Source organism: Lutjanus erythropterus, chromosome 19, assembly GCF_056507025.1.
Source record: "Lutjanus erythropterus isolate fLutEry1 chromosome 19, fLutEry1.hap2, whole genome shotgun sequence".
NCBI classification, from domain to species: Eukaryota; Metazoa; Chordata; class Actinopteri; order Lutjaniformes; family Lutjanidae; genus Lutjanus; species Lutjanus erythropterus.
In genome coordinates, this window is record NC_139335.1 from 13,266,686 (window position 1) to 13,280,284 (window position 13,599).

General features: G+C 39.2%; 1 protein-coding gene across 2 annotated transcripts; it reads left to right on the forward strand.

Annotated features, from left to right (window-relative positions):
* The first annotated feature begins 7,342 nt into the window (after positions 1 to 7,342).
* Positions 7,343 to 11,271, forward strand: pmp22a (peripheral myelin protein 22a). Of its 2 annotated transcripts, XM_084744608.1 has the most exons (5): positions 7,345 to 7,501; positions 8,226 to 8,317; positions 8,741 to 8,834; positions 9,906 to 10,046; positions 10,181 to 11,271. In XM_084744608.1, exons 2-5 carry the CDS (start codon positions 8,240 to 8,242, stop codon positions 10,330 to 10,332), a joined length of 465 nt encoding a protein of 154 aa, XP_084600734.1. In that variant the 5' UTR covers positions 7,345 to 7,501; positions 8,226 to 8,239; the 3' UTR covers positions 10,333 to 11,271. The 2 variants fall into 2 exon arrangements, with proteins under 2 accessions (XP_084600733.1, XP_084600734.1); XM_084744607.1 differs by having other exon boundaries at positions 7,343 to 8,317.
* Positions 11,272 to 13,599: the final 2,328 nt, after the last annotated feature.

Here is a 13,599-nt window from a genome sequence, read left to right on the forward strand (position 1 = left end):
AGACTGACTTCAGGGCTTTAGTGTTTCCTCTTGTTTTGGCAGTGGCTTCCATAGGTGAAAGAGGCACTGAGGCGTTCCACCATTCCTTCATATTCCCACAAGTCAAATACGCCTGTTCAGCTGTCCCACTAAGACGTCCCCCAGGCAGACAAGCCAGGGTCAGGTCCAAAACCAAAACCACCTACTCCCTAATTGTCTCATTCTTCCCTGCAGTCCTGTGTTTGCTATTGAAGCTGGAGCAGTCCAAAAGAGTCATCTGGCCACTCCTGCAGGTGGAGCCCATGCAGTGCTGTATACCAGGGCTGGGCTTGAACTGAGGCTGACTCATTCTGTCACAAAACAGCAGACCATTCCAGTAATACGCCTCAACTGTAACACAAGTCTCGACTTGATGTGATATGAGATAAAAACAAAACTGGCATCATTTGCAATGACGCCAAAAAGAAAAGTGAAAGTAACCGTTCACCTTGGCCTTAACATTGAAGTCCAGTCCAGAAATACTGATGTCATTGTAGATTCAGATTTAAATTTTAATAGCCATATCAAGCCAATAATAAAATAAACATATTATGTAAGAATTTGAAGAACTAATGGGAAACCAGGAGTTATTCCCACCACAGATGTAGGAGGTTTTGTAAGATTTTTTTTCCAGCAAAGTTAAAACCCAGTGTTTCATAACATTAAACTTTGTACTTTCATTAAATGACAATGAAATCACTATGACGCTTCTGCGGTATTTTGTTTTGGGTCAGCTGTTTTGCTTGAGGTGCTGCTCAAACAGGATTGTCGCCCTTTTGCACAAATCTGTGAGGCTCAGTTAGGGAAAAACAGTCCTGTTGATATCCCCAAACTGCTAACACTTTATAGAACGGCTGTGTGTGAATTATCATGAATTCATACACGACTTGGTGCGTGAAAAAACATTCAAGATTCAGGATTAAGATGTTTATTGTCACACCGGTTATACAAGTACAATCATGTGAAAAACTTTTGCTGGGAAGTTCCATTAAAAGAGAGCAAGTTAAGCAGCAAAAATGAAGTTAGTAAAAAGTAGAACAATAATAATAAGATAATATATACAGTAATAGAATAAAAGTGTATGTATTTATTTATAAATAAAATATATAAAATCAGTATGAGGGTTAAGATATAATAAAGAACAAATAAATCTAGAAAACAGTGAAAGAAAATGAATAAATGAATTTATTCATGTGACCAAGAATATGCAAGAATTAACACTCTAACACTGTTAAGCATGACTTAAAGGTCTAGTGTGTAAGATGTAGGGGGATCTCTTGGCAGAATATGGCAGAAATGGAATAAAATATATAAAATATATAAAGTATATTTTCACTCTTGTATAATCACCTGAAAATAAGAATCGTTGTGTTTGTTTGTTACCTTAGACAGAGCTTTTTATATCTATAGGGAGCGCTGGTCCACATCAACGGCATGTTAAACCCCCATGTTTCTACTGTTAATATGGCCTTTTGCAATTTTCATGAATATCATTGATTGAACTACCATAGTTGTTACATTAATTAATGTATTGTTCTTGTATTTCATGCATGAGATATTGCTAATTCATTTACATTCCTGATAATTAAAGGGATAATATGCAACATTTTCCTAAAAAAAAAAAATGTTCCAATTATCACTTATGATCCATTAGAAGTGTGTGGTGGTGTCTGTATCTGCAGAGACCCTCCTCTCTGTCTGTCTTTCCTTATTCTGCAATTATTTTGCTGTACGCCGCACATTTTACCAACCCAAAACATTCGACATCGTGGGAATGAGATTTAAAACCAGTTGTCTTTGTGGTGTGTTTAAGAACAGCTCAGACAAATCCTCAACTTTCTAAATAACCAGCTTTCTGAAAACAGCTCACCTGTATCCCGGCGAATCCCTCAACGAAAAAGGGTGTGTCGGTTTTAAATTTCAGCCACAGCCTCGCCACAATAGCTGCAACCATAGTTCCCGGTGGCGAGCGGCTCCTGCCTGTTTGCTTTGTAATCCTTCACTTTGAAAAGAAGAGGAGCTGCTGTGTTTTTTCATTTAATGGGAGTAAAGAGTTTTGGATGGTTTCCAGTGCTATCAGCCATGTAAGACAGATCATAACTCTTCAAGGATATGGTCGAGCTATCAGTGACTGCACAAAGCAATCAGTCAAAGAGGTTGGTGTTAATGGGAACTCAGGGTAAAGTGTGAAAAAACAGACATATCTTTTAGAGCGTACTTGCTTTAACTGGGTGTGTTTCATACTGAAATAATTATCACCAAACTTGAAAAAAACTGTGTAGAGGCTTCATTAGAAAGGCAATATGTGCTTGTTTTTTTTATAAAAATGATTAACCACTGTATAATGATACCATGGGTGCGATCTTCCAGTTTATTAAATTAAAGTTAATAAAAACTGTAATAAAGAAAGGGTGGGGCTCTTGTAACTGTAGCTCACTCCAGTGAAGCTTCATCTGCTGAGGAATGTATCACAGATGCTGCGTTGAGAGCTTACAACAACAACAGCAGAGCGACACAGAGCAGCTTTATAGTTTAATGTTATCTTTATTGTTGTTATCCTTTAAGGCTGGGTTGCACCAACAAAAATCAATTTAATCTAAGATGAGTTCTGATAGAGTTCAGCAAATTTAGGTTTACAATGAATGAATCCAGATTTAGAATCTCTGTTTATCAGTTGATGTAAACTTAAGTTTCAATAGGGTTAATCAATATGGTATATGCTTCAAATTAAGTAAATAAATTAAAGCACTATGGGGACCCGGTAACTATAAAGGAGGAGGGCTCTATATTCCTTAACTGCTAGCTAAAAATGTTGTTTGCTAATTAGGTAAGACCCTTTAATTTCTCTTCCTTTGAGAAAAAACTTGTAGGAAGAATTAATGGAGCAAGAAGATTTTTTTTTTAAAAAAGTACAGCAGCACAGTTAGGAAAAAGAGACTGGTTTGGCAGCAACTGTCTGAGTGTTTTAATGAATCATCTGGAGCAAAAGAAAGTAGTCATGCATCATAAAACTCAATTGTGTTGGGCCTGCCTCTTAACTTTCTTCAAGGAACTAGATTATCTTGCTTAATACATCTCCAAAGGCAGCATTTTAAAGGTTAAACTTCCCCAAGTGTAAGTTTAAACCCAGCTTTAATGGATTTTTACACTTCAAAATTACACAATAAATGTGGCCCTTTACTGTTTTGCTCTGGACTCGTGTGCTGTGTGAGTCACAGGGCAGGATTGTGTGTGTGATCTTGTGTGTGATCTTCTCTGACCAAAGAAGAGTGTTGGTCCACATTTATGACCTCCACACACATCTGCTCCAGCTGAGTAGCCAGGTTTGACGTCTTACGCTGCTGCTGCTGGTGGTGCTGCCCTCCACCTGACCACCGCACCAATTACGTCTTCATAAACAGCAGCACGTCCAGCTGAGTGCTCGGCTGATCGTCAAAGAAACCTCCCTGCCTCCTTGAGCTCTGCCGGGACTGCCGGCCTCCTGCCTCACCCCAGTATCCCACAGCGAGCTGGGCAGCATGCTCGCAGTTCCTCCCCTCGCGTGTTTACAAACACGGACCACAGGAATCCACCTGGTGAGCCAAAAACTGCACGAGAGAGGAGAGGGGCGGTTCAGGCTGTGTTCTCTGACTGGAGCAGCTGATCACAATCACGTTTTGACTTGAAAGGGTTTCAAAACAAGCAATTGCGTGCTCTTTTGTCACTGTTGTCGCTCTGGTTTGCTTTACAGCTTTGTCACTTGTGAGGAAATGGCCTGGGACCGCAGCGTAATGAGGGATGCAGAACCACGGCGGGCTGTGGCGGCCAAATCTTTGTCACTCATCCTTGAATCATGTGTGCGTGGAGATCCAAGCCGTTCCATCAATTTAGCATGACTGAAACATTGCACCGTGTTAACTCCCTTTGGCACTGGACAAACTCTCCATTCTGTCTGCAGACGCAGGAGTAAACAGGAGGCCTTGCTTCACACACACACACATACAGGCATTCTGGGCATACCGCGAGGCCTCAGGAGGGCTGGTTTGTTCACATGCAAGCACACACACACACACACACACACACACACACACTATCAGGATAGAAAAGTGCTGGACGTGTGTGGTTTAATGTGGCTCAATGTGTGCTTTTAAGTTCAGGCTGTCGGTGGGGGTCTGTAGGGCCGTCCAACCACCTTTAACCATCTGGAATGAGGTAAACAATCCTCCTCACTGTCCTGACAGCTGGTAGTGATGTTACGTTTGCTAACAATCATTGCTTTGGTATGAATGAGGGAAATCGGATCATACTTGGTAAGATCTGTATTTTTTTTTTATTGATGTATACAAATTTCACTGAATGCCCTGAGTCCACCCCACTTTAGATGAACTGTGAGAACCAGCCAGGAACAAGAGGTAGATGTGATGAAAGGTGTCACGAAAAGTGGTGGGGACATAAGACTGATGAAAAAACGTGTTTGGGGGGATTAGTATGAGGATAATTACAGCAGGTGAAAAAAAAACTGTAACACAGTGCATCAAAAGGGCGTAGCTTAGGCTACTACAGAGTCAATAATATGAAAATACTCAACATGAAACACAAACCAACACTGACAGCACAATTAACAGTCATCCATCATCTCTACAGCTACAACACTGTGCCAATCAGTCGAACAATTCCAGTGTCACATCTGCTGAACGACCGGTAACATGCCTATGCCTTTCACATTTTTCATGGAAACACCTTACTGGACACAACACTCCCCCAGTTCTCCTCAGTGGTGCACACACGACTTCTGCATGTCACCGCCCAAGTGTGTACGGCTGCCCTAGAGACTTTGGATTGGTTCTGCAATGCAGTTTTTTTTTTAACTCTCTAAATGTTTCAACCAATTAATCTATTAAAGATTTACAGGTTAATGCATTAATTGGTGACTGTTACAGCTTGGCTCAAAGTTGCAACAAATGGAGTCCACACACAGTAAGGTCGATAGTTTAAATGTTTTATTGGAAACCCAAAGAAATTGTGTGAGAAAACCTACAGGACTAGCAGGTGCAACTGTCTCAACTGGCTTAGTGTACAACTGCACAGCAGAAATACCTTCAGCCATTTCAGCTGCACGGACTGAGACAGCAAGGGCAGCGGGCTTCACAAGAGCTGTGCCCTGATTAAATTTGCTTTAAGATTTCCACATAGGGCATTGATTTTTCCAATGACAATAATTACAAGTCGTACTTTTGTCTTGCTTAGAACATGTTTAGCATCAGCCAAACCAGTTCCTGGTTCAGATTCTAACCCATTCAGCTGCGGGCAACTGGAAAAAACCTCACCTTGATTGCAGTCCCCAGGGACTGTGTGAATCAAGGAAAATTCATCTGCCAAGACAGCAACTTCAGATACACTTGTGACCCTGTGCTCGGAGAGGTAAGTAGCTCTGCGGTCTGGAAGAGTTGACCTGAACTGATCTAACAAAAGAAGCTCACACACTTGTGAAAAGGTCTCTGCTTCAGATGCAACTCACCAGCGATTAAAGAGAGTAGTTAACTCCACATACGTTTTATCTTCTTGTTTCCTAGGATTTCTGAATTTTTGTCGGTATGCTTCTGGCACCAACTCATCTCAGCAAATGTTATAGCTCTCGCTGTCAGTCATACTTGATGCAGAAAAGGCCTCCTGAGCTTCACCAGTTAGAACACACTGCAGCAGCGGTGTTTGTTCAGAGTCGGACCACTTCCTCGCTGTAGCCAACCTTTCAAATAACAAGAAAAATGTATCAGGATCTTTCTCAGAAAGAACTGGAACCAGTCTCAGGTTACTTACAACATCAAAATGAAATACCAACGAGCTACCTTGAGAGGGACCAGAAAGTTTACCAGACGGTAACTTTCTAAACTCTGCTGCTCCTGCCTCAATTCAGCTTCACATAACTGAATATTTGGCCTTAGCTTCTCCACCTCTCGTCCAATGTCTACCCACTGTGGCCCTTCAAGGATAAATGGTTATGGATAATGAGCGAATGAATGAATGATTGGTTCGGCCCAGTTTTAGCAACAAAAGTTGGGATACTGTCCCCAGTCTCTATTGAGCGAAGCGTTCTGACAATGCAGAGGGATATGACATCACCACGTGTAATATTTACAATGCTGATCACTGACATTAGGCCTGGCAATACAAGTAATTTAGTGCCGCCAATAGTCCACACCGTCTAAGTTTTAATCTGATCAAAATCTTACTCTGTCATTATTCTTGCACAGAGGTATTCAGTTTTCTTAGACCTGTTCCACTTTTGCAAAATGATAGGTTATTAATGCCGATTGGCTAAACAAACTTGGTGTGAGGATTGACAGATAAATCAGATATTTTACTGTATTTATAACTGCAACGGCATGTAAATTGTAAATGCTTTGGCAACATTTGAAAGAGTATATACAACATTAAACAGAGCTGGAACCTCTTCCATCATGCACTCACTGAAATGTTGGAATGATTCATAAACATATAAACCATAAACATAAATTGCTCCCACCAGGGACAGAATGAAGAGCATATTTAAGGTCTTTTTTTTTATAAGGCTGCATTAATGGGATCAGAATTATCCACATTTCTGCATAAAGTTTTCTCCTACTCAGTTGAAGTTCACTGTCTGATCCTGCTTAGCTTTACACAGCTCGAAAGGCCATCACACAAAGATCAGCATAATTCATCCCATCATACATAACTGATATCTGCCCCTCCTTCTTGGGGAAAAAAACTGTGTGAATAAATGTATTTTCATCACAAATTAGAAAATGGTAGAAACCAGGAAAAAAAAGCACAAACCTACAAGACCCAGATCCTTTCAAAGAGCCATATTTGCCATCACTAATAGAGCTTTGAATTGTTAGGATCTCAGGCCTTTGGTCTTTAAAGAAAAAAAAATGTAGAGATAGTGAAACACCTTAGAATGCAGCCTTTTACAGGGACAATAAAGACACCACAGCTATAAAAAGCAGCGATAACACATGAATCATAAAATGACTGAGCAACAGAGACACAACATGCCCTCACTGGAATTTAAACGGTGATGTCATAGTCATGTTTTATTAGTAGGTGTGAAATAATGGATGTTTTCAAGACATAAACGCAGAGACAGTCAGAGTGCTTTGCGGTTTGCGCAATAATACCATAGGATCCTCCATACAATCCTGCGGACTTTAGTACAATCCAGATGATAGGCTTCCTCCGCAAGAAGAGGAGGAAAGGAGTAAAAAAAAGAAAAAAAAAAAAAGTTTTTGGAGCGGGCCTCTGGTGACGTGCGGGGCCTGCAGGGCGGTGTTCTCAGGCAGGCGGAGGGAGAAAGAGTCTGACTGGGGTGTGTGAGCGTGAGCCACATCTGGAATAGTAGCTACAGAGAGAGAGTCGAGAGGAGCAGAACCCCGCTGATACTTTCCCAAACTCTTCACTTCAGCAGCACTCCCTCTTCACGGACACAAACTTCTCGCTTTTCGCCTTTTCCTCTCTTTTTTCTGTAAGTTGGACTTAAGTGTTGGAGTTTTAGTCGGTGAAATTATTTTTTTCTTTTTCATTGACTTTGTTTTTCCAGGACTGCACCCTTGGACTTTAAATCGACTTTGGACTTATTTATTATTAACAAGCGGTTAGGTCTCTCATGTTGCAGCTCTACCTGGCTCCCTCGCTCCTATATCACCAGTTTCGATTTCTTTATAAGTTACCTATTCTCATATTATAGAGAATAAAACGATGAAGCATGGCGGCACTACGCTGGAATGTTTTTCATGCAGCTGGCTTGAGTTTGTTTTCCAGCAGGATGCATTGATTACTCATGAATCAGTCTTTTTCTCTTACATCGACCAAGCTTTTCGTCTTCTACTGCTTTTTCTTCTTTTACTTATTATGCAAACATGCGTTGCTTAAATTAATGAGCTGCAATTAAATTATTTACGTATGTAAATGGATGAAGATGATGAATCGATTTCTACAGCCTGACTTTAAGAGTCAGCATTGACCATTTTAGCCCCATCGGGAAGAAATTAAAGTCCTTTCCTTCCTTTCTTTTTCTTTCTACGTTTGTAAGGGGATACTTTCACATTGAAGTAAACATTGCGGTTGGTGCAGAAGTGAGGAAATAGCGCCATCTAGCGTCGAGCTGCGCGCCCAACAAAGGAGGGTTTGGTTGGTTCATGTGGATTGACTTTTTTTTTCTTCTTCTTCTTCTTTTGTTTTTCCTCTAGATCTACTTGAAAAAATGCTGCTCATCCTGCTTGGAGTGCTCATCTTGCACCTTATCATCCTCATTCTTCTCATTGTGTCCACAGCAGCCAGTGTAAGTCACACTCACTTAAGTTCAAATTGTGAGAAAAATGCAGAATGGAGCAGTGATGTGATGTGGATAGCTGTTTTATTTTGTGAACGTTAAAGGTAAAATAAATATGATTCAACCGAGCTGTTCGTAAACGCACCACAAATATTTCAGGACATTTAATACAGATGTTTTGAGTTGGTAAAGCGTCAAGAGCAGAGCAAAATAATGAGGAAAAAAGGAAATACAGGAGGAGCGTAGAGTCTCTCCACTTTCACACACTTCTCGAGGGTCATAAAGTGACAGTATAAAAGGATTATGTTTGTATGAGTCAGTACAGTATTTTTTAAGAAGATGTTGCATATATCTTTAACTGTTATTGGTGTTGTGTACTGGTGCTGTGGATGCTGCAGCGTATTTAAGTTTCTCTGTTGTTGTGTTTACCAGGCCTGGACTGTAGGTGGGGACAACAGCAAAGATCTATGGTACAATTGCATGACAACTAGTAGAAGCTACCACTGCGAGCCCGCCAGCAATGAAGGTTTGTCAGCATCCCTACACTGTTTAAAAAAAAAGTTTTGAAATAAACTAAACAAACTTTTGCCACCCCACAATCTTCTGTTGGAATAATTTACTTCTCCTATTTTACATAAACTAAATAACTTAACTAATGAAAGATGTATATTTAAGTAATGAGAAAAGATTAGTTGATGCAACTTAATACCTGTACTTTCTTTACAGTGTATGAAAAAATGGCAAAACCACAAAATAATTGTCTGATAATTCTGTGAGACCCAATGACATAATGACATGATGTCCACATTTTTAGCAGGCTAATTTCAGGTTATTTCTATTAGACTGAGGGTTAGTCTTTGAAGTTTGAAGTTTTAGTCAAGAAAACTAAAACACATTTTGCCAATGTATAATCTTTTGTTGAATTAATTTTCTTTTCTTCTTCCAAAAAACTTGCAGAATTGATCACAGTGAGCTGTGAACCTGGCTTGTCATTATTTGGGTGTGATAAATGGTTGCACCTGAGTGAATGAATGAATAAAAATTTCAAACATGTAAAAAACAAAAAGTTAATTCAATTAAGTGAACTACTAATCTTTTGTTGAGGTAATTCACTCTTCCTCTTCAGAATCTTCTGAATCTTGGAGTTTCAGAAATCCTGCAAAAATATTTCAAAGAATTTCAGAGATTTTTTTTAGTTAACTAATTGAAGTTAATATTTTCAGATAAAACCATTCAATTTTCAGGTACCCATATAGTGACAAATCAGGTTCATAGCTCACTGTGACCAATTTGAAATTGAATAAAGCATTGGGTTTCTACAAGTAAAAGATTGAAGTTTATCTTAAGAATAAGAAGAAATTATCTCAACTAAAGTGCGCAAAATTTTTTAGTTTTTAATAAAACTTAAGAGTTTCACTTGGACTCAGAACTCGAAAATCTTTTGCAAAAAGTTGCCTTGAAAATTTGAGTTGTCTCAACTTTTATTACAGTGTATTTTTGTGTAAATAAAAAATAAAATGATATATTGTACCTTAATTTTCCTTCAAGTTATGAATGTGTTTAAATTGACTCTCCATCACTTCTGTCCCTCCTCCAGACTGGATCCAGGCAGTTCAAGCCCTCATGATCCTGTCGATACTCTTCTGCTTCTTCTCCCTCATCGCGTTCTTGTATCAGCTGTTCAGACTGGTCAAGGGCGGACGCTTCTTCTTCACTGCCATCTTCCAGATTTTGGCGAGTGAGTATGACTTCATAACGCGCTGACGGGTGACGCCCTGAGCAGATGCAGGGTGGAGTCGTGAGATCATCACTGCACGCCTCAGATCTTCCTCACCTCTCCTCTCCTCTTGTCACGTCTCTTTCTGTCTTTAGGCGTGTTTGTGATGTGCGGGGCGATCATCTACACCGTGATGTGTCCGGACGATGGATCGCAGTTCGGCTACGCCTACGTGCTGGCCTGGGTGGCTTTCCCTCTCTGTCTCATCAGCGGCCTCATTTATATCGTCCTGAGGAAGAAAGAATGAGAGATGGAGCAGCAGAGAAAAGAGGAGGGGTACTTAGGATAGCCCTTAGAACAACATCGCACTGTGCCTACTGCCCACAGACCATAGACTGACATCCCAACAATACAACAAAAGTGCATGTGTCACTTACTATTGTAAACACAAAATAGAGACAATTATCCCTGCTGGGGTCTATTTTAGCTGTATTTCAGTATCTGTTACGTTCCATTCACATGCTGAAAAACATTGCACCTGTTTGCTTTGTGAATTCTAACAAAGGCTGAGTGTCACTCCACATGTTTCCTGGTGTGACTTCAAATGTGTTTACAAATGGTGACATATTGACTTTTGTTGCATGCCGGCACCCAACTTCCACCAATCCATCGTGCGCGATAACAACGACGAGTAATCCTGCCTTACTTCAGTACAAAGATGTACATAGTGTCTGTGGTTTTTAGACATATTTATAACATTTTTACATTACATTTTGTACATAGTGTTGTCAAGTTAACATTGTCATGCTACATTTACGTGATAGAGTTTGTGTCTCTCACAAATCATGCAGCTGTGCCAAAGAGATGTCGCTTCAACTGCCAGAGTATCAAGCTTCTTAAAAATTTGTCCCGTTTTTTGAGCGTCAAATGCTTTGAACCATGTGCCTTACTTAGAATATATGTGTTCTTCTTGAAGGAAATGAGAACATCCTCAGAAACAAATAACAACTCATGAAGTTTTTTTTTTTTCTGAATTATCTTTGTACTTGATATTCCAAATTTAAAAAAAAACACGTTTTGCATTTTGTAATCTAGTCTTGAAAAATGGTGCTTTTTATCTACTATTCTTGAAATGTATACTTTGTGTTGCAAGTGTGTCGTGTCCTGTGATTAATTTGCTTTGTACAAACCTAAGTTTGCATTTTTGTCAGTATTCTTCTAAATAAACCCTTTGAAATCAATCGTACTTAATGTTGCAAAGTCCAGTTTTATGTATAATTTACAGTTGGTTGAATGAACATTGCACAGGTATGCTATTGATGAGTTTACACACAGTGTTCACATGCCAGACCCTGGTCCAAAAGCTTTGGCAAAAATGGGAAACGCGCAGTGCAACATAATTCAAAATATTTATTGAATTAAGGCAAGGCGAACTTAAGGAAAACTGCAGGTATGAGGTGTGCAGATCGGTGGAATCAGTCATGTGCATGCGGGTGTGTGTGGATAATGTAAGGTGAAGCATCACACCAAAACTGGCACATTTATTAAATAAGTCAGAGAGCACTGGGAGCCAGGAGCTCAAAATCTGGTTGATGCAATGAGCTGCTCTGGCACATCAGAACACACACACTATAACGTCACAGCCAAGCAGAGTAAGCAGCCTAAATATGGCCCGTCACACCACACAGTGAACTTTGCACCTGATTTGTTAATCAGCTCTAAACTCATACTGATACTAGCTGATATATTGCCGTCTATAACATTCTCCAAACTGTAAGTGCACTTGTCACAGTTGTTTCATGGGACCTCACAACTCTATTGTATTTCACTCTCCCAAAACATTTCATTTATGGTTCATAAAATTGTTATTGTGCCAGTAAATTGGCCAGTTTCATTGAAATGAAAAGTTGTTTTGTCATCAAACAAAATATTCAGATGTTTTTCACCATTGTAATCAACCCTGGAAATTTCTCTTACACACAATGTTCTGTTTTTTTCTACAGTAAACAGTTTTTTCTAACGGCTTATTTACTATATAAGAATGTTAGGAGTGTGTAATTGAAGCTTACTGTGTATTTTAATAAGCTTATTAGATTCAAATTTCAACAGCAGGTTAAAGTTTAAAAAAGAAAAAGCATATTTGTATGTTTGCTGATAGACAGCTAAGTGGTTGTTATGCAAACTGAAGCCATTGTACTTTCTCTTTTGCACATGTGCCAAAACATGTGCAATTTGCTTAAATGAATGAGAAACTCAAATCTGTGATTCATGAATTGATCCAAAGCGAATGAAAGAAACTGTAATATTTTGGTGTGCTGTGACAACCAAATGACGCAAGTGGCTTTTTGTAGTAGCTTAATTGTACCACATGATGGAGCTGTGACACACAAAACACTCCCAGGACTGACCTCTCATTCACCTGCCGCAAACATAGATGTCTGTTTAACATCCAGGCACCACAAAGTCATATGTCAACATAAATACATCAAGTTTAAATGCAGACATTGCATCTGTCTGTAGGAAAAAGCACAACTCAAACAATTTAATACATCAAAGCTTTTGAATAGTTAATTAATCTGCACATGGAGGCTTTTAATTCAAATGATTTCTCAGTAAAACTGCTGATCAAATAGCCTTCTATATACCTTTAAGTCATACAGTTGATTCCCCAGCATCCAGACTGTAAGAGACAAACAGCACCATCTGGCTGCTGTTTGAGGACATGCTCATCAACTTCTGGAAACTACCATGCAGACAAATTATTTCAGCAAAACAGCACAAATCAAATAATACAATTAAATATGGGTCAGAAAAAAATGCTTTCTGTATAGTAGACCATTGCTACGAATGAAGTTCTGACTTTGGAGGACCAGTAAAGTAATTACTCATTCTTAAACCAATATTTTCCATTAAATTATTGATTTATTTTGGTAAGTAACCATGTATAAGTAAAAGCAAAGTAACTTCTGAATGAAGCTGTCAAATATATCTTATGTATATATGTATGTAGTTGAATATAAGTACCAATATTTACCTCCAAAATGAAATATTCAAGTAAAGTAGCTCAAAACTGTAATGAAGTGCATGCACTTTATGATGTTGCACCTTGGTTTTATTCTGCAGGTCTAGGAGACAAATACTTGGTAAGAGTCTATTATCATTTAAATAATGTTTTAAGCTACATAAAGGAGATAAGCAGCCAGTGACTGAACCCTCTTGGGGATGAAGACAACACTTTGAGGATCCTGCTGCTTACAGTTCCACTAGGTGGTGACGGCAACACACTGTTCTCGTCATTAACGTTATCTAGAGCACTTCTCAGAAGTTTGAAAAAAAAATAATCAGAACTTAAAGTCACATGATGTAAAATATATTGCTGTTTCTGCCATAGTGAAATCATACAATACTGTGGTTACATGACACTAATCTTCTCTCGTTCTCCCTCTCAGAAGTTGGCACCACAGTGGATTATTGAAATAGGATTCTGCCTTTGATCAAAAGGAGTTTACATATGTCTTATACTTAACATCAGACACAAAGTTCATGGCTGCCAGCTCTCAAATCTACAGAACTA